Raw genomic sequence first — 21,263 nt, 5'->3', positions numbered from 1 at the left:
TGTAGTGGAGTAGAAGTAAAAGTATTGGAAATTGGAAGTACTCAAGTTAACCCATTTAGGCCTAGAATTATTGAATGCTTTAACCAGTGAAAAATAGCAGATATACAAGCTCACAGCGCGGCACCGAGTGCCGCGCTGCGAGCTTGTAGATCTGCTATTTTTTTTTTATCATTTTGGGGGTCCTTCACATGAAAAGGTTTGAGCACCACTGACATAGTAGTCTCTCAAGAACAGACTAACTGAGCTCCAGTTAAGTGGAAAGGACCTTTTCTTTGACGATGGCTGGCCAGATTGCTGACATAGAAACCTAGGTTTTTATCTGGTGTAAACCAGATCATTAAAGAGATCATTTTCTGGCGAGACATTCAGGCGACCTAGGCGACCTATTTGCCGATTGGCTGTCCAATGTCACATGGTAACCGAGCTAGTTTCATGATTGGAAGCGGCCCTCCAAACGATGGGATGGGGGGTACTGCATTAGGGCCAATAGCAGGGGACTTTCCCGCTCATCCAGGCTATGGAATCCTAGACTGGTGTAATGAAATATTTTGTCCAGCAGGGAGCACCATTCCTTCACACTTCACAGGTCAGGCCCTAGAACTCTATGGTCAGGCCCTGTGGTCACACATTTCTGGACACCAATATCTGTGTAACATCCATGCATTTATACAACTGCGAGTCTGCCGCTGTGTGCTTGATTTGGCTGTACACGCTGACTTGTTCATCAGGAAACATGCTCCCTCGTCGAATGGATTTTACAAAACAGACCCGCGTCGTCACATTGCATCCTGTTTAAGAAGAGCTTAAAACACAACTTTCTAATGTTACATTGATGACGTGAGGAACGCTAAAGTCGTCTTGGTTACATAGTAGGCTATGCGAAAATAACAAAGCTCAGAGTCGCAAATTCAATGATCGCTGCATCAGCACACACAAAACACGGGCGTGAGAGAAGTAAATGAATGAAATGGACATCACGTTTAGCCGATTCAACGATTCCAAAAGTCATACGATTGGAAGTTATTGCTACATGCGGCTACATGCGTCTCATGCTGGTTTTGTTAGGCAATAGCCAGGGTCCAGGGAGTGCACAGAATTTTAGAGAGGCATGGGCTGACATTTCTAAAAGGGCCTTTTCATACGGATAAAAGTTAAGGGCTCAAGCCCCTTTTGCTGTATGTGCGCACGTGCCTGGCGACCAGCGCGTCACATTACAGACTTATCATTTCAATCCGTTTCTTTGCAAAAACACATTTCTTTTAGAAAACATTTGTATTCTTGTTTCTCCCAGTGTTATGGTTTTTAATGTGTAAATATAGCACTTTATTATGGGGGAAAACGTGTGTAGGCCTATTTTCCTTTTTTAAATCGCTAAAATAGCGCATTTTTAAACACATTTCCTTAACGGTTAACGGTTAATTAACTGATAAGGCCTGACGGTTATCGGTTAAGAAAAAATCTCCATTTGGCAATCCCTAGATATATAGCCTACAGTAAGTTAGAATATTATTAAATATACATGAGAAAGAACACCAACACTAACTTCAACACACCAATACACCAGATTTTAAATTGACTGTGTGTCGATTCTTGTTTCCAAAAATCTTAGAAGGATTCAAAAGACACTTATAGAATCGGGTCAAAATTCAAATTTTCACGATTTTTCAAAAATAGCAGATCTACAAGCTCGCAGCGCGGCACTCGGTGCCGCGCTGTGAGCTTGTATATCTGCTATTTTTTTAATATTTAAAGCATAAAATATTGCGTCATAATGTGTTCAGGCCTAAGTACAAATACCTCAAAATTGTACAGGGAAAGAAAAAAAAATGCATTTGGAGGAACATTTCAGGAAAACGTAGTTACTTTACACCACTGCACGGCACTCTACCTGCTCCCTCTCCTTGAGTTCGGTGAGCATAACGACTGAGTGACACCTCCACTCCCACACCATCCTCCAGAAGTCCTCCACTGTGTGAGGCAAGGGACCCTGGGTGGCAATGAAGTAGTCCTTCTGCCTGTAGCCCTGCAGGGAAGACCACCACACCACCGTTCACACTGTTTTAATCCAGTGGTTCTCAACCTTTTCAGGCCGCAACCCCCAAAATAATCACATTTTAACTGGGGACCCCCCCCCCCACCCTGACGAGCAAGAGTTGAGGCATTACATTTTGTATAACACGGTTCTATTGTGAAAATAGCAGATCTAAATGCTCACAACGCCTCGCAACGCGAGGCGTTGTAAGCATGTAGATCGGCTATTTTCACAATTTCTGCCTCTAATATTTGATAATTTGGACAATGTTTAATTTGCCATTTTAGAGGTATTAAAAAGTCCTTAAAGTGTCACTTTAGAAATGTGTAGATACCCCCCATACACTTAAACTTTAGGTTGGTTTGTTTACTGTTGAGTGAGAAAACAATGTTGTAGGGTTAAGTTAATAATCTGGGGACCCCCCCCAAAATAATTTGTTCTCAACCCACAGGTTGAGAACAAACCCACAGAACAAACAAACCCACAGAAACCCACAGGTTGAGACCCACAGGTTGAGAATGATTGTTTTAATCCACTGTGCTTACATGGGAGCAGCATTATACATGATGTCTGAGGGAGATACTCACATCAATAAAGGAAGCGTTTATGTAGTCGGTGAACTCCTGTCCCCTTTTCACAGAGAGTATAACTCGGTTGAAGTCGTCTGTGAAAAGCCACAAAACAACTTCACAATTAGGCTACAAGAAAAACAAAGCCAAGTTAAGTGTGACATTTCCTGTTCTCTTAATGACAAATGTGACGCTGCCAGGCATAATGTTTTGCACTTCAAAAGGTTGTACTGTGGTATTTTTGGAATGACAGTCCTGGGCTTTTCATTGTTCTGCTCACTACATTATTTCATGATAGGAGCCATCGCCATAGCTCATTCATCATTGTGCAGCAAAGACGTCAACGTATTTCTGGCATCGACAAGCCAATGGTGCTTTGATGTCATTGGCATGTGATGTATGAAGATACGTTTTTACTCCATCTCGCAAGGGTGTTGCTTATTGCCAAAAGGAATAGATGTACCAGCTAACAACATGTAGCGTTGTTACCTTGTAGTTTGAGTAATGTTTCATTTATACTGCATACTAGGGCATTCACCAAATATTCAAATATTCGAATATCAAAGTCACTATTCGAAGTTGTTCACTGAAGTTGAATATTCGCTTATTTTTATTTTTTTATTGTTTTGTCTTTAAAATATATATATATATATATTTCTTCATGGTTTATAAAGCTTGGCTAGATAGGAAGTCATAAGAACCCTGACAAGCACTTGGAATTGTAGGTATTACATTTACAGTAATGTGACTCGGTTCCGCAGATAAATATTGTGAAAATAGCAGATCTACATGCTCACAATGCCTCGCTTTGCTTTGCTTTGCGAGGCGTTGTGAGCATGTAGATCGGCTATTTTCACAACGTTCGCCTCTTGTTCTTAATATTTGACAGTTTGGCCAGTCCTGTCGAATATTCGACTATTCGAATACTTTGAGGTCAAATAATTTGAATACTAAAAATCACTATTTGTGAATGCCCTACTGCATACTACTGAGTAAAAGTATAAATACTTCAGAATTTAGGCTTCATGAAGCAGTTGAGCGTGTCAGAGACCGAGCACTACTTACATGGAATGATCTGAAGCACGCGGTTCTTCCTCATGTTGGCCGGAAGGTTCCCAGTTCTCATGTTCTCCTTCATTATGCGCACGTTGGTCAGTTTCTGATGGGGGGAGCAAAATAAGATTGACACCACCATCACCCAAAAGTAGCTGATGATGTGACAGTTTGCTTACACACCCCCGGCACAAAGCAGCAAGCATGTCAAAAGTAAAAATGAAACACTGACAGTAATAATAATACAAAAAAGTAATACAAATATATACATAGATATATTTGAAAATAACATCTAGATAGGGTCATCATTGGTGCTGATGAAGAAGATACTCAAAGAGTCAGCAGGGACCTGTGAAGGGCACTCTGTGGGGAAGACAAGAAATGTTCCCCGATCTGCTGTGGATTTGTTGACTGTCACACGAGTTTCTGGGTGATTAAGATCAGGGGCCCCCAAAAGTTGCACCCTCTGCAATTCTCTCAAGAAAATATCCCAAAGTAGGATGCAATGCAATCCCATACTGAACCAGGACTAGGATGTAAACCCTACTGAGCACTATAACTATAAAAAAATATATAGTTTTCAAAATGGTTCTCAGTCAAGTGGATGGCAGTGGGCGTGGCACTTTAAAGGCTTGATATACTTTGTTGTGTGTGGTGTCACTCACCCCAAATAGCTGATCTACAAGGTCACAACACTGTACAGCGTATAGATCATCTATTTTCAGATCTAGGAGTGGACAATAGCTTCTTCTGCATTCTTTTTTTTTTTAGATATGTTTTTGGGCTTTTATGCCTTTATTGATAGGACAGTAGACTGACAGAGAGATGGGGGGTGACATGCAGCAAACCTTGATCAGGCTCGGGAATCGAACTAGCAACCCTCTGCAGGCTACACAAAGCCCATGTGGTATGTGCCCGGACCAGTAGGTCAGCGGGCGCCCCTTCTTCTGCATTCTTACCCTGAACTCTTCCTCCAGGCCCAGCCTGTCATGTGGACCCCTGGTGTTGTGCAGCCTCTGCAGGTGTCCCTCCAAAGAGCACACGTCCAGCTCTGTATCCCCGTACAGGAAGTACTCCAGCTGAGCTTGGTAGATGAAGGAGTATTGCATCTGAAAAGGGTGAGGGACATAACCAACTCCATAACATGTGATTAGAGCCCGACTGATATATAAGTCAGACAATTTTATAAGCCGATATTGGCCTATCTGCTAGCATAATACACAAAAAGAGGCTTGAGTAGTTTTATTAAAATATTTCGGTTTATAGTTTTTTAAAATTACAATCCCAGTTACGCTTACAGTTTTAGTGCACTGTTAGTTCTTTGTTAAACTGTAAAATTCCTCTTTAATAACCACCTTTGGGGGTCGAAGTAATTGTATACAGTATATTGGCAGCTATTGTGACAATGAAGGTAAAGGTAAAGAAGCTAAAGAAGGTATAGAAACAGAAGACGTATTCACGACACGTACTTGGAGAAGAACGGAGGAGAAAAACACAACTACATGAGAGTCACAAAGTATTCTCTCTCTCTGCCCTGGATTGTCCGCGTTGCACCCGCACTTGTTTACACCGCCGCAGTGACCAGCGCAGTGAGTTGAGCTGTCAGTTGCAGGTACGCGTGGGTCAGACGGAGGGGGCGGGGGGGGTCAAGGTTTACTCACATCTGTCTGGATGAGCTGACAGCGCTGCTCCCGGATTCGGCTCACAAAGCCAAAGACGTCCACCCGCTGCTCCGAGTGCATCATGTCGATCATTCCGTCGATGACAATGAAGGTCCCCGTCCTCCCCACGCCGGCACTGTAGACATTTATGAAGACAGATTCTTAGCGGTTTGTTTCAGTCATAATGCAGGGGTGTCGCACCCACTTTTGGGTCCTGGGTACAAGGATCCACTGCGGGTCCCCCATGAATGTTCTTCATAGGGTGGCGTTACGCATTATTACACAATATTTTGTGCTTTAACTATTGAAAAACAGATATTCAAGCTCACAGTGTTGCACGAGTCCCGCGCTTCGAGCTTGTTGATCTGCTATTTCTTTTTTTTTTATCGTGACAATTTGTGCAAGTCCCCCACCTCAAAATATTTAGTTCCAGGGACACCCCCAGAAGCAACATTTTAGTTACAAATGTTCGCTTAAAAAAACATATATTCAAATATTTGCACTCACGACTTTAAAAAAATAGCAGATCTAAAATAGACAAGCTCGCAGCGCGGCACCGGCTTGTATATCTGCTATTTTTCAATAGCTAAAGTATACAAATAATGAATGCCCCTCCACCTTGGGCCCCAGTAACTCAGTCCCACTTTCCCCACCCTTGTGACGCCCCTGGTCATATGATGAAATGTTCAGCGCTGTGCACATCAGAAACCGTATTCGTCTTTCTAATGTACATGTGAAAAAAGAAGACTTGATACTATTAATAAGAGGGTCAGCATTAAATCAGTGTTTGCATTTCTGTTATTTCAGTGTTTGAAAACATCATTCCTCCACATCTCAAGAGAGATGTCAACCAGGTCAGGCTCTAAGCATGTGTTAAATTGCTGCATGCCTGCAGCCCCAAAAAACACAGATTTACAAGGGTCATTTGAAGAGACGGCAGTTCAGGGAGCCATGAGATGGGATTCCACAGTGGGGTGTCGAGGGGTGCCTGTTCTATGGGCCCCATTCAACAACAGTGGCCCCATCCCCTCAACACCTGTTGCAGCAGTTGCTACAATGGGCTGCAGATTTCTTTAGTGAAGTTGTACAGCGGCTGACCACACACAAATGCACACCCCAGGAAAAGCTGTCAATGTTTTGATTCAGATGGAACCAAGTTACAGTTGAAGCGGTGCCTTTGCTTTAGGCGTCTTTACACAATGGAAGCGCTTATATCGTGCGATGAATTCACAAATAATTGAACTGCTGTTTGAGTCATGAGTAGGCTCTACATCTGCAAAGAACACAAATCATGCAGGGGATAAAGCCCAATTTTTATTTATTTATTCCCGAAAAGATGTCAATTTTTCACCACAAATAAAATAATCAATCTGTATGAATGAGGCATCACCAAATTCAGTTTCAATAGTTTTTCTTTTTTCTTTTTTTTTCTGTGATCTTTTATTCATCACACTCCCGGTGTGTAAGGACCAAAACAAACCAAGACACTAGCAGGCAACTTAACTGGCCATACCGAACAAAAATATCTTCATATCCTGTGCATTTTAGAGCTATTAAACACTGGATTTACTTCTTTAAAAGGTTTTCAAAGAAGAATATCCAGTGTTTAATTGCTCCATAACTGACATTATTCATGTAAATTTGGAAATGACCTCTCCGTTGACATTCAAAAAAAAAAAGCCTTTGTTCTCGTTAACATAACATGCCACCCATTTATTACCTGCAGTGCACCACAATGGGTCCGGCGTAGGTCGGGTTGACTGTCTTAACCTTCTTGAGGAATTTCAGCATGCCTATGGGAGAGAACGGCACCCCGAAGTCTGGCCAGCTGGTGAAGTGGAGCTGGGTGACCAGCCGTGGAGTTCTGGGACCGTCACTACCCTGCTGTGTAACACAAGGCACACTCAGTTCATGCCTGCTTGGCCTCGTACACATAGCAACATATTGGGCACAATTAGCCAAGAGCAGCAACCTTTCCGTCAACCGGTCGACCAGCTGGCACACCATGGTGGTTGAGCAGGAATGGCAAAAAGTAGCTTAGAGAGAGAATTAATCAAAGCCAGCCTTGTACAGCGTTTCTTATCTCTGGTACTTCTCTTTGTTTCAGTATTATGAGAGAACTGTTCACAGCAGGTGAACATTTCATTAACATGTTTGAATAAACAAATATTTAATTTCATTGCTTATGCTTTCACTGCTGCTGAGTGTGGAGTATAATCCTCGGTATTGACACTTCACCAGATTTGGTCCTCAAAAATGACAAAAAATGACGTTTGGAAAAGCAACATTTGGCAACATTTACTGTAGCTCAGTAACACATACAGGAGAATAACACAAAATGTGTGCGGTCCAGTCATACACGTTTCTTTATAAAAGTAATGCATAAAGAAACTTAATTATATCTAGGTTTAATCTTTAATTATCATTAAGCCCCAGTAATAGTATAATAATACTTACATATTGTATACAGAACTTTCTAATGGTGTAGTCCACCAATACGGTGAAGTCCTCCATTGCCACTCTGACATTCCCATACATCCAACAGCCTTGGTCAGGCCAATACTGATAGCATTTTTCCTGAAGAAATAAAATAAAACTATGAGCTGAGCTCCTGTAACTTTATATCTATCTATGGAGTTGCTGTTTAGTTTGAAATATTTGGGCTTTGGTAAGTCCCTTTACACATTACGAAGATTCAATGTCATTAAAAGTTATGAAAGATTAAAAAGGTATCCTAAACATTAGTTTAGTCCTATGCTGTCAAGATAATCAGACCTACAGTACGCTGCTGTAATGCTGACTGCAATACTTGTAAGACTAGCCCTTACCCGTTCAAAGATATGAGCTCCGAAATGATGTGCAGTGTGTGGGTTATAGGATGTGCACTGTGCACACAGTATATGAGGGATGGAAAGTAACTTTAACTGGTGCTTGCATGCTAATATGTAGGAGCATCAATGTAAGAAATACCCGTTCCATTTAACGGCTACAGAGATACTGTGTACCGATCTGCATGATTTTTGGACAACATCTGTAACAGGGCCAGAACCCCCCCCCCCCCCCCCCGCCTGCCTGCCTGCACACACACACACACACACACACACTCCCCCCCCCCCCCCGTGTGTGTGTGTGTGTGGGGGGGGGTTTGTGTGTGATTGTGCTAATGGCCTGAACAACAGCGCCCCTCCCTTAACATGTGTGGTCACAAAAGGTACTGTAGGCTAAATAGATATAGATACACCATAAAAATGCTAAGATACAGCATACGATTTGTGAAAGTGACAAACGGGCTTCACAGTTATGTTAGGTGTGTTCATATGCTAATGGTGATGCGATTTCAGATCAATTGCTCCAGCCACTGAGGAGAAACGCTGTTTCAGACAGACAGACACTCACTCAGACAGACAGACAGACAGACAGACACTCACTCAGACATTTGCAAAATTATAGTATAGATGTGCATCTTTGTCTGTGCTGACAACACATGAATCTTAACAATCACAATAGTGGATTAAAAATGGATTAGCATTGCTTTTATCTGTCATATATTTCACAACCAGAAAACAACTGGACAAATGTGCACTGCTCTGTCAATAACATCATCACAGTGATGTTTCAACCCATTAATGAGATTCTCAAACTAATTATCATGCTGTCTCCCAGGATCTTATCAACAATTATTCTGTTATTGATCCTTGATGCTCCTGTTCAGCAGAATCAAACCCACTGTTTGGCTCTTTATTGATCATCCCTTTGAGGCTCAATTTTAATGGGATGCTAAGTAATCTGCTCTGTGACACTTTGTATGGATTCAGAGCTGGGGAAGGGGTCAAATAAATTATTCCTGTGACTTTGGATTGTGTTGCAGACAAGAAGGGCTCTGGCAACTCCATATCTGAGCACCAATAGGTTGTTTCAGATCACAGACTAATGTTCTATGCCACACCATTCAGAAAACACGGTGAGGTAGCGGTATATAGTACTTAGGTCAATAGAATGTGGAATCGATGGAGGAAAATGACTGACTACCACCATAGATTTGAAAGTATACTGTAGATAGGTCATACTGTATAATGTGCACTACTTCTGTGTTCAACACCACCTGTACTTTGCTGGGGGACAGGATTATTGCTATGGATAACATAAGCAGTGCATCATCATATGGAACCAATTACTCATAGATTGATTGATAGGTTATTTCCTCTTCCATTTGACCAGTTTGACATGGAATCACAGTGTTGCTATAAATGGAAAATGTTTGTTCTATACATTTAAATCTATGACTACCCCTACCTCTTTCCTCTCTTTCAAATTAGTCAGCATGACGATGGTAGCAGTCCTCTGTTCCCAAACCATCCGCCAAAAGTCTGCCACTGTCTCAGGCTTTGGGCCTGAAGTGGAAACGAGAAACATAGTTCAAAATACTGTAGAAATTGTGAAATCTGAAAAATCCCATACCACACTCATATAAACTGATATTAACATTTACCTTGAGCAGCAATGAATCTGTTCTTCTCTTTATAACCCTGTGTGAACGAGAAACAAGAGTCATGGCAGATCTGTAAGAGGTGATCCTGAAAGTCATCAGTTCCACGACATTCGGGTGGAAAACACAACTGCTGGCAGGGGAAGGATGTTCTCTGTTGCTGCACTAGCAGCTCCTACAGGTTGGACTGTTCAGTAGGGAGCAGAACCGCCCGTAAAACTACTCACGGTGAGTCGGTGACAGTGATAGAGACTACAGTACACAACAGTACATGACTAACGCCAACATAAACAAGAAAAGTAGGCTCCTCGGGGTGAGGAAAATGCGAAATGGAGGAAATAAGCACGACATATGTGGGGAGTTGCATCATGATCCAAGGAACCCAGGGATTATTGTACAACCTACGGTTCCTTATAAAATATATAATATATAGTTCATAAAAAAAAGGCGAATAATTATAATTGCAGTGATTACTCACATCAATGTATGATGCATTTATGTAGTCTGAGCATAAATATCCATCTACATGATTCAGCACCACTCTTGAATGGTCATCTGTTGCAGAGAGGAGAAAAAAGATCAAATGTTAATGAATGAATAAAGTGGCTTCACCTTTCGATTCATAAAGCTCAAATAGTCTGATGAAGCATAAAATTAGAAACATCTTAAGTCCTCCTCACATGGTAGAATGTTGGGATATCTGTTTTTCTCTCTGTTGTGTTCCCTGCTTGCCTCCTCAAAGGACCCATGGTGGTAGTAACATGGCAGCGACTATAAAGGCAATCCAGTCACCATGGGTTAACACAGAAATGTATTTGTTAAATACTCATACATAACACAAAGTAGCATTTCATGACTCACTCATTTTATCATTTTGCAAGGTGCTGTCGACACCCTGGATGGTGATATTAGTCACAGCTACACTGCAGACATACAGACGCGTTCTTGCTATTGCACAGCCCACACAGAATAATCCATGCATCATCAGTTAGCTACATGAACCCTAGCGTCCCTATTCTGTGCACGACATAATAGGCGAACATTTGTCAAAAATAGGCAAACATTCTGCAAAAATAACAGGTCTACAAGCTCACAGTGCCTCGCGTCACAGCGATTTGCGAGTTTGTAGATCGTAAATTTTCCCTATTTGCTGTTCAATAAAGCATAATGGGTTTATGTGGTTAACTACAAATACATAACACAAGGTAACAATTCATGACTCGCTCATTTTATCATTTTGCATGTTGCTGTCGAAACGCTGGACGGTGATATTAGTCACAGCCACACGGCAGACATACAAACGCACCCTTGCTCTTGCACAGCCCACACAGAATAATACCATGCGTCATCAGTTAGCTCAGGTGCGCGAGGACGTGTAAGTACACCTACGTTGAACTCCTCTCTGAAGAGCTTGCCATCGTCTGCAGATCGTATCCGGTACTCGTCCTCCAGGGAGTCCAGAGGGATGGGGAAGTACCTCTTAGATGGAGAGGGAGATCTGGGCAGGAGGACCACTGTCTGCTCGCCTGCGTGGGATGAAAAATACGGTGGCCAGAATGTTAATGTTTCCCCATAGGGGACGGTTCCAGGCTCTCCCAGCACCTGGAAAAACAAGCCTAATGGTCATTAAGATTTCCTACTTTTGGGGGGACCTGCCAGAAACAATTCCTCAAGTCGTAAACATACCGCCGCTGTTGCTGCATGAAAACATCATAACTCCAAATTTGGTCTTTGCATTTTTTCCCCCCGCCTTTCCTTTTTTACTTGAAGCGAAAGTTTATATAGTTCCTTATGTGCTAGGAAAGTTTCATGACCTCTGGGCCCATTTGAGTTTTCAAACTTTTCCTGGGGCATAAAGGATCATGTAAACTCGGAGTCCAAGTTTTAAAAATAGACAGAAAAGGCACTAGGCTGCATTGTTTTTTTGGTTGTTTTGTTTTTAGATTCTGAGAACAGTAATGGAGCACCTTGTTCTTCCAAGAAGCCATTCGGAATCTTCTTGTCCACTGAAGTTACCAGAGCCTTCCTGTGGTTTTTGAACCTAATAACATAGACAGAATGAGAACAGAGAGGATGAAGGCTGCATGCTTACAAGTCCCACTCTACCAAGCAGAAGTGTTCACCACATAAAGGAGGCAAATCCCAAACAAATTCCAAATAGCATACAATCAACATGGAAGGGAAAAGGAGAGAGAACCCCGTTCTTCAAACATACTGTGCCTCCCCACACAAGGAGAACAGTAGACACCAAACACATACTGTACCAACCATCCGAAAGAGCCAAAGCTGTTCCTCCTCATGAGGGGTCCTGTGTGGTGTGACTCAGTGAATGAGCGTCTAGGACCCTGTCTAACCTAGCTGTTAGTTTGCTGTCTTAACTTGAGGTGCAGCTGTTTTATCCACAAAGCCCCCTGTTCGTTTTATGTTCAGAGCAGCCCCCCAGCTCTAAGACACACCCACATATACATACACATAGGGAGACTGAGAGACACAAAGAGAGAGACAGACAGACAGACAGACAGACAGACAGACAGACAGACAGACAGACAGGAAAAGAGATTGACAGAGGCAGAGAAGAGAAGAGAAGAGAAGAGAAGAGAAGGGAAGGGAAGGGAAGGGAAGGGAAGGGAAGGGAAGGGAAGGGAAGGGAAGGGAAGGGAAGGGAACAGAACAGAACAGAATCCTCAGTGTTCATTTACCATTTGTAAGCAGTGGTGTAAAGAAATACGGTACAAGTACATGTACTCAAGTACTGTACTCAGGGTTCCCACACATTTTTACCAATTAATTTCATAATAATTCAGCTCAATAACAGGTCGCTTACTCCTATGCGCAATGCCCAAAGACAGGTAGTGTATGCCAGTGGTTCTCAACTTTTCAGGCTGTGAACCCCGAAATAATCATGTTTTAACTGGGGACCCAGCACCCTGACGAGCACTAAGAGTTGAGGAATTTTGTATAACACGGTTCTATTGTGAAAATTGCGAGGCGTTGTGAGCATGTAGATCGGCTATTTTCACAAATTCTGCCTCTAATATTTGACATTTCAGAGGTAAATCAATAACCAAAGACAATGCATAGCTATTTTTTCCAGGACCTTCCAGGACCCTCGATAAATTCCAAAACTTTTCCAGTACTGGAAAAATATTTTTCTAATTTCAAAATATTTCCAGGAATTTCATGACCGTGGGAACCCTGTGTACTTAAGTATAATTTTCAATACTTTTACTTCTACCACACTACATCTCAGAGACAAATATTGTACTTTTTACTCCACTACACTTATTTGAAAACTACAGTTTTCAAATAATTCGTTACTTAGTAGATTTTGATTATTGGTACGCCAATGGTTACCTGTATTTTATAATGGCTGAGAGGGTTGGAGACTCACCACGCCTCTCAGCCGTTATAAAATACCAGGTAACGACATGCCTCGTGTGGCTTATTGCTTCACTATAACCACTTCAGCCCAATATACATTAAAATATTTTGTATACATTTTGTATACCCTCAACCCAAACGTACACAAATACATTATTAATAACCTCAGCTTTATTTCAAAAATAGTGAAAATAGCTGATCAAGCTTGTTGAGTTTGTAGATGTGTATTTTAGAACATTGTAGAATATATATATATTTCTTTTTTATATTATATTTGTACTATTTTTATGAATAAGAAAATCTCTGAAAATACATTCTTAAATTAGTTTATTTTTTAAAGAAATTTAAAGCATTGTGGGCGCCAACCCCATCCCCCCCCCCCCCCCCCCCCCCCCCCCCCCGCCCGCCCGCCTGCACACACACACACACACACACACACACACACACACACACACACACACACACACACACCCCACCCCCCCCCCACCCCACCCCACCCCCGTGTGTGTGTGTGTGTGTGTGTGTGTGTGTATACATTTGAAAACTTGAAACGGGACATTCTGCATAATGAGTACTTTATACTTTTGGTACCAATACTTGTGTACTTTTACTCAAGTCAATTTTGAATTTCCGGACTTACTTACATAGTATTTCAATATTGCACTATTGATACATTCTTTCCACCACTGTTTGTAACTCAAAGTTACTTGAACACTGAAGGTGTATCGGTGCAGATACACTTGAATCCAGACACAGTGTGTATTGTATTGTTTTGTGGTTCTGCTTACCTCAAACAGTAGATAGTGAGGAGAACAACGATGATGAGAAGCAGTGATATGACCAACGTGGAAGGCAACACATGGGCACCCTGCTGGGTGGGGTTTTCTGGACACAAAAACACATGTTGTTAACATCAGCGGCTCCCAAAAGAGACATTTGATGTCTCCCCTCAACCCAAACGTACACAAATACATTATTAATAACCTCAGCTTTATTTCAAAAATAGTGAAAATAGCTGATCAAGCTTGTTGAGTTTGTAGATGTGTATTTTAGAACATTGTAGAATATATATATATTTCTTTTTTATATTATATTTGTACTATTTTTATGAATAAGAAAATCTCTGAAAATACATTCTTAAATTAGTTTATTTTTTAAAGAAATTTAAAGCATTGTGGGCGCCTTCTTTTTCAGGATATTACCTTTTATTCAGACCCATAAAAAAGGGTCTGTGACCTAACAACCCTAAGTTTGACAAACACTGGTTAACATTAGCTTTTCTATATGTAAAACCCAAATTTCACAGTGAACACTGAGTGAATTCTGTTCCGAATTTGGCATCTAATTGTTTCTTCATATTGTTCATAGAAAATTACCTGCGGTTTGGTTGTCATGGGAAGAGCTGTTCAAGGCTGTAGTGGTTCCAACGAGAAACAACACCATTGTCTCTGTAGATGAAAGTGAAAAAATTGTGTCAATTGTACCATCATCATTTGCTGCCACTCAATAGATATAGTAGAAGCAAGACTCTGGTAGCCTGGCGGGGCCCGACGTCATATGCGTTCACTCACTCATTCCTTCCACAGTATAACGTCTGGACTTCCGTTGATTGGCAGCGAGTATACCGATTATTCTCTGATCGGGGCCAATCAGTGACTGCTTCCGCACTATGCTTCCGCACAACAAACGTAGTCTTCCTGACAACAAGTGAAAAGATTTCCCTGATTGGTCCATGTGTAGACGGTGACGTAGATGCATGCTGCAGGCTGCAGCATTTTCAAAACAACAATGGCTGCCCTCGCGATGCAAAAAGTGTAACAGTTAACGCTCTAACCATAAAACAACCAATAAGTGCAGTTATTTCAGAGATGGAATCAATTACAACAATTAAAAAGCAACACGGAGGATGCGCTAGTGGAGTTTATCGGCCGAAAAGACGTGTTTGTTTGCCGTTCTTCCGACTGGCTGAGAGGTGATTGGTTAGAGGAGTCTGTCTGTCAAGGCAAGTACTCCCGCCCACTTTTCAAGCTGCCAATAGGCCAAAGGCCAGACGTTATACTGTGGAAGGAATGAACACAGATAACGTCGGGCCCCGCCAGGCTAAGACTCTGGCAGCACACTGTCTACATATGCAAAGTTTTTTATTGGGAAACACAATGTTTCGGTCTGTAGACCTTCATCAGGTTATCTTCAGTCATTTAACCTTAAGTTTCCCATTAAAAAAAATATTTGCTTTTGAAGATTGTATGTGGGAGTCTTGCTTCTATACTGATCGGACCTCTGTCTTCTCTAATGCACCAACAGATAGGCTAATAGTAAATACAGTAAAAATATCCTGTAATACAATACCAAGTCCACTAGGGGGCATCAGTACGCAGCAATGAGAACTCAAGCTATGGTACATGGTGCTCAATAACTCAATAAATGCTCTGCTGTGTGTGTGTGTGTGTGTGTGTGTGTGTGTGTGTGTGTGTGTGTGTGTGTGTGTGTGTGTGTGTGTGCGTGCGTGCGTGCGTGCGTGCGTGCGTGCGTGCGTGCGTGCGTGCGTGCGTGCGTGCGTGCGTGCGTGCGTGCGTGCGTGCGTGCGTGCGTGCGCGTGTGCGTGTGTGTGTGTGTGTGTGTGCGTGCGTGCGTGTGTGGTCCTGCAGCTCAGCATCTCATTGTCCAGCCTGCAGGTACCCCTGTCCTGTTGTGTGATTGAGTGATCAGCAAAATCACCCTTATCCACCTGTTTCCGCAAACATTTACTGGAGCATTATGTGTAGGACACCTCCGGTTAACAGCAGACATACAAGCTCACGTCGAGTCGCAGTTGCAACCGTTGTGAGCTTGTAGATCACACTCGGATGCGGCGCCGCGAAGCTCCGTGCAACTTCTGCGCAATGCACGATTGGAGGTTGGAAAGTTGTGGATAAACGAAGCAACATCAAAGCCCCTTCAATGTGATCCAATCCTTTAAAAAAAGAGAACTACCTCATATGTAGCACAAACCACATCCCCTGTGGGTTTGACACTGGAGATGAGCTAAACATAACATTTTGTGAGATCTACTGTATGAAGGCATCTCATTTTGCAGTGTTGTGTGTCTATGATGTATGCCGCTATTACAGCACTGTGGATGTTATTTGATATCCACAATGTAGAAGGTTGTGCAATAGGGATCATCTTGATTCTCCTTGAGAAACGTGATGTTGAATGAAAACAATTTAATGAAATAAACCATATTATTATTTCCATGTCTTAATCGTATATATACCGATATAGGCCTATATCAATGGGGGGGAAAAACTACAAAACTACACTAATCGACAGAATCGATTAGTGTGATTTATTACAGCCCTAGTGGACTTCACTGTCCATGTAATGCTACTGTATTTAAAGAACAACACAGGATGTTATGACCGTGTGTTGTTGTGTGTGTACTGTATACAACTGAACATTATCTGTAGCTATCACAAGTACTCAAGCCTAGAAATGATGACTAACTATCAGGGACACACAAAAGACATTTCTTTTATAATGGACTGTCTCTGAAGTTATTTATGAGCAAATGAAAAGTTTTGTTTCACCAGAAGCCCTTAAACATCGTATGGATGCAAGTCAATTATGTTAAATAATCAAAGATTGTGTTTACTAGCCCTTACCCGTTCAAAGATATGAGCTCCAAAATGATGTGCAGTGTGTGGGTTATGGGATGTGCACTGTGCATACAGTATATGAGGGATGGAAAGTAACTTTAACTGGTGCTTGCATGATAATATGTAGGAGCATCAATGTAAGAAATACCCGTTTCGTTTAATGGCTACCCCCCCCCCCCCCCCCCAGCCCGCCCGCCCACCCGCCTGCGCACACACCCGCCTGCCCGCACACACACACACACACACACACACACACACACACACACACAGAGAGAGCTGGTTAAACATGTTGCCTCATGCTAGATGCAGAATAGATGTGCCTCATGCTAGATGCAGAATAGATAGTAGATACACCATAAAAATGCGAATATACAGTATATGATTTGTGAAAGTGACAAACGGGCTTCACAGTTATGTTAGGTGTGTTCATATGCTAATGGTGATGCGATTTCAGATCAATTGCTCCAGCCACTGAGGAGAAACGCTGTTTCAGACAGACAGACAGACAGACAGACAGACACTCACTCACTCACTCAGACATTCGCAAAATTATAGTATAGACTAGCCCTTACCCGTTCAAAGATATGAGCTCCGAAATGATGTGCAGTGTGTGGGTTATGGGATGTGCACTGTGCACACAGTCTATGAGGGATGGAAAGTAACTTTAACTGGTGCTTGCATGCTAATATGTAGGAGCATCAATGTAAGAAATACCCGTTCCATTTAACGGCTACAGAGATACTGTGTACCGATCTGCATGATTTTTGGACAACATCTGTAACAGGGCCAGAACCCCATCCCCCCCCCCCCCCCCCCCCCCCCCCCCCCGCCCGCCCGCCTGCACACACACACACACACACACACACACACACACACACACACACACACACACACCCCACCCCCCCCCCCACCCCACCCCACCCCCGTGTGTGTGTGTGTGTGTGTGTGTGTGTGTGTGTGTGTGTGTGTGTGTGTGTGTGTGGGTTTGTGGGTTTGTGTGTGATTGTGCATGGCCTGAACAACAGCGCCCCTCCCTTAACATGTGTGGTCACAAAAGGTACTGTAGGCTAAATAGATATAGATACAGCATAAAAATGCTAATATACAGCATACGATTTGTGAAAGTGACAAACGGGCTTCACAGGTTTGTGTGTGATTGTGCATGGCCTGAACAACAGCGCCCCTCCCTTAACATGTGTGGTCACAAAAGGTACTGTAGGCTAAATAGATATAGATACAGCATAAAAATGCTAATATACAGCATACGATTTGTGAAAGTGACAAACGGGCTTCACAGTTATGTCAGGTGTGTTCATATGCTAATGGTGATGCGATTTCAGATCAATTGCTCCAGCCACTGAGGAGAAACGCTGTGACAGACACTCACTCACTCACTCACTCACTCACTCACTCACTCACTCACACAGACATTCGCAAAATTATAGTATAGATATGCTTACATTTCATTCATACATACACCATAATTATGCACTTTTGTAACTTTCACTAGCAAAATAATAAAGAATCTTTCTACAAAATGGGTTAATTTATTTTAACCCATTTTCCCCGTCAATTAAATACATTATTTTGATTAACTGTTGCACGCCCATACATTATACTGCACTGTTGAGGATGTTCTTCTCATGGAGAGACGTGTCTTTCTCTTGCACAAACATACTCTGCCTCCATCTATTTATGAATCTGTTTGTCTCTCTCCTGTGGTCTTTGCAGTCGGCTGTCATTATTTTCCTCAATCACATCTTCCCCAATCTCTTCCGCTGTGCTTTTTTGCCACAAGCTATTAGCGGCTTAATTGTCACAGAGCTCCGTGTGATTCTCTCCAGAAGGATGTGTCAACTTTATCATGACACCAAAAGTAAATTGATTCTGTCACGTTGTCCTCACGTCCCATTATCTCCTAATGTGACAACCAATTTCTCTGAACCAACACCTATCCCCTCGTTTCCCCTTCATTCCCCCCCAGTTAAGAGTGTAAGAAATCAGAGTGTAAATTGGGCAAACAGGGCAGATCTGCCTAAGTGCCTTTTGATGGAATAAATGAGAGTAGCGAGACTGGAGTGTCCTAATTTATCTTCTGTTCTGAGTCCCCACGTCTCGTATCAGAGCCCACTAGATTGAACGGAATAATTCATGTGGTCAATTTAGCTCCTCTAGAAATGGGTCATCTGGAGGGTTGAGAGACATTCTTTCCCACACAACCCTGCGGGGTTTCACATAATCATATCTCTCTAAAGCCTTTCCAGGAACGAGTGCTGTAACCCTAAACCCAACCACCTGCCCACCCCTCTAACCCAGATGTTTAAAGGACCATACCGGTGGTCTGCCATGTTTAGCCCACCGACTATGAGTCATGGTATACGTGACGTTACTGCCGACCACATAACAAAGATTCTACTGTTTGTTGATTTCTGAATAATTACCAGATTTCTTTATATTTAAAGGCGTGGATCGTAGTCGGTAGGAGGCAGAATCGTCTATGAGGGTCTGCACCTCCATGCGTATACGTTTCTCACTTAGTTTTATAATGGAAGCCAATGGGGATCAAATCAGACTGAAACCTTGCTGAAAGTAATACACCATAGATATGATAGACTGCCCACATGAAGTCTGAGATCCACATGGGAGCTATGCCTTTATTAGACCGAGACTTGGGTGGGTGATGAACCCTTAAAATGATCTACCTCTCTAGAGGATATTTTATTTATTTTTGTCTAGACTTCAAATCAATAATAATAAAAGTTCCATGAATTTGTTTTAACTAGCCCTTACCCGTTCAAAGATATGAGCTCCGAAATGATGTGCAGTGTGTGGATTATGGGATGTGCACTGTGCACACAGTATATGAGGGATGGAAAGTAACTTTAACTGGTGCTTGCATGCTAATATGTAGGAGCATCAATGTAAGAAATACCCGTTCCATTTAACGGCTACAGAGATACTGTGTACCGATCTGCATGATTTTGGACAACATCTGTAACAGGGCCAGGAACCCCCCCCCCCCCCCCCGCCCGCCCGCCCGCCCGCCCGCCTGCACACACACACATTCCCCCCCCCCCCCCCCGTGTGTGTGTGTGTGTGTGTGTGTGTGGGTTTGTGTGTGATTGTGCATGGCCTGAACAACAGCGCCCCTCCCTTAACATGTGTGGTCACAAAAGGTACTGTAGGCTAAATAGATATAGATACACCATAAAAATGCTATTATACAGCATACGATTTGTGAAAGTGACAAACGGGCTTCACAGTTATGTCAGGTGTGTTCATATGCTGATGGTGATGCGATTTCAGATCAATTGCTCCAGCCACTGATATGAGCTCCGAAATGATGTGCAGTGTGTGGGTTATGGGATGTGCACTGTGCACACAGTATATGAGGGATGGAAAGTAACTTTAACTGGTGCTTGCATGCTAATATGTAGGAGCATCAATGTAAGAAATACCCGTTCCATTTAACGTCTACAGAGATACTGTGTACCGATCTGCATGATTTTTGGACAACATCTGTAACAGGGCCAGAACCCCCCCCCCCCCCCCCGTGTGTGTGTGTGTGTGTGTGTGTGTGTGTGTGTGTGTGTGTGTGTGTGTGTGTGTGTGGGTTTGTGTGTGATTGTGCATGGCCTGAACAACAGCGCCCCTCCCTTAACATGTGTGGTCACAAAAGGTACTGTAGGCTAAATAGATATAGATACACCATAAAAATGCTATTATACAGCATACGATTTGTGAAAGTGACAAATGGGCTTCACAGTTATATCAGGTGTGTTCATATGCTGATGGTGATGCGATTTCAGATCAATTGCTCCAGCCACCGAGGAGAAACGCTGAGACAGACAGACAGACAGACACTCACTCACTCACTCACTCACTCAGACATTCGCAAAATTATAGTATAGATGTGTTGGATTTAGGATGGGAGAATTCCAAACGACTAAACTGGGAGAAACATTTTAGTATAAAGACGGAAAGAAAGTACTGTATGTGGCAACCAATTAATTGTTACTAGTTTGTGAATTATAGGAGCTGTGGCCATGGCACACTACACTATCCTATTTATCTTCACAAGTTCATATTAAAAAAAAAAAAAAAAAAAAAAACAGTTATCCAAAAAATATATAATTCTGTCGTCTACTCTCATCAAGCCCTTGTGCCATGGAAACACGGATGGAGTTTCTTTGTCCACAAAACACACAAGGAGTTTGCCAGCAAAACTTTGTGGCAGCTTTCTCCAAACAAGCCAACGGTGGCAAGTCCCTAGAGTTCTTTTTCTACAAACATTTGTTTTCAGAAGACTTGGATTATGCTACACAATCTCTATGGAGTCATTCTTTGCCAATGTTTTGCTCTATTTGGACTTGTCACCGTTGGCTTTACTTGTTGGCAGCAACTACCTCACTACAGGGTGAGTACGTAATGACAGAATTTCAA

At 42.4% G+C, this 21,263-nt stretch overlaps 1 protein-coding gene across 1 annotated transcript in view; it reads right to left on the bottom strand.

Moving 5' to 3' along the window:
- Window positions 1–21,263, bottom strand: part of LOC308297067 (receptor-type tyrosine-protein phosphatase epsilon-like) — a 51,772-nt gene that overhangs the window by 4,209 nt on the left and 26,300 nt on the right. The window contains exons 3-17 of the mRNA XM_080740459.1: window positions 14,559–14,630; window positions 13,971–14,067; window positions 11,769–11,842; window positions 11,191–11,327; window positions 10,482–10,572; window positions 10,280–10,356; window positions 9,805–9,841; window positions 9,609–9,706; window positions 7,773–7,892; window positions 7,036–7,199; window positions 5,316–5,451; window positions 4,614–4,763; window positions 3,667–3,760; window positions 2,620–2,696; window positions 1,889–2,023 (exon numbers count right to left, since the gene is read on the bottom strand). Of these exons, the coding sequence (XP_080596585.1) occupies window positions 1,889–2,023; window positions 2,620–2,696; window positions 3,667–3,760; window positions 4,614–4,763; window positions 5,316–5,451; window positions 7,036–7,199; window positions 7,773–7,892; window positions 9,609–9,706; window positions 9,805–9,841; window positions 10,280–10,356; window positions 10,482–10,572; window positions 11,191–11,327; window positions 11,769–11,842; window positions 13,971–14,067; window positions 14,559–14,625 (1,554 nt within the window). The 5' untranslated portion in view covers window positions 14,626–14,630. The remainder of the gene's footprint in view (window positions 1–1,888; window positions 2,024–2,619; window positions 2,697–3,666; window positions 3,761–4,613; window positions 4,764–5,315; window positions 5,452–7,035; window positions 7,200–7,772; window positions 7,893–9,608; window positions 9,707–9,804; window positions 9,842–10,279; window positions 10,357–10,481; window positions 10,573–11,190; window positions 11,328–11,768; window positions 11,843–13,970; window positions 14,068–14,558; window positions 14,631–21,263) is intronic.

This window comes from Nannobrachium achirus (assembly GCF_963921795.1).
Source record: "Nannobrachium achirus genome assembly, chromosome: 13".
Lineage (NCBI taxonomy): Eukaryota > Metazoa > Chordata > Actinopteri > Myctophiformes > Myctophidae > Nannobrachium > Nannobrachium achirus.
Note: the sequence above shows the minus strand (reverse complement) of the source record. Positions and strands in the feature narration are given on the sequence as shown.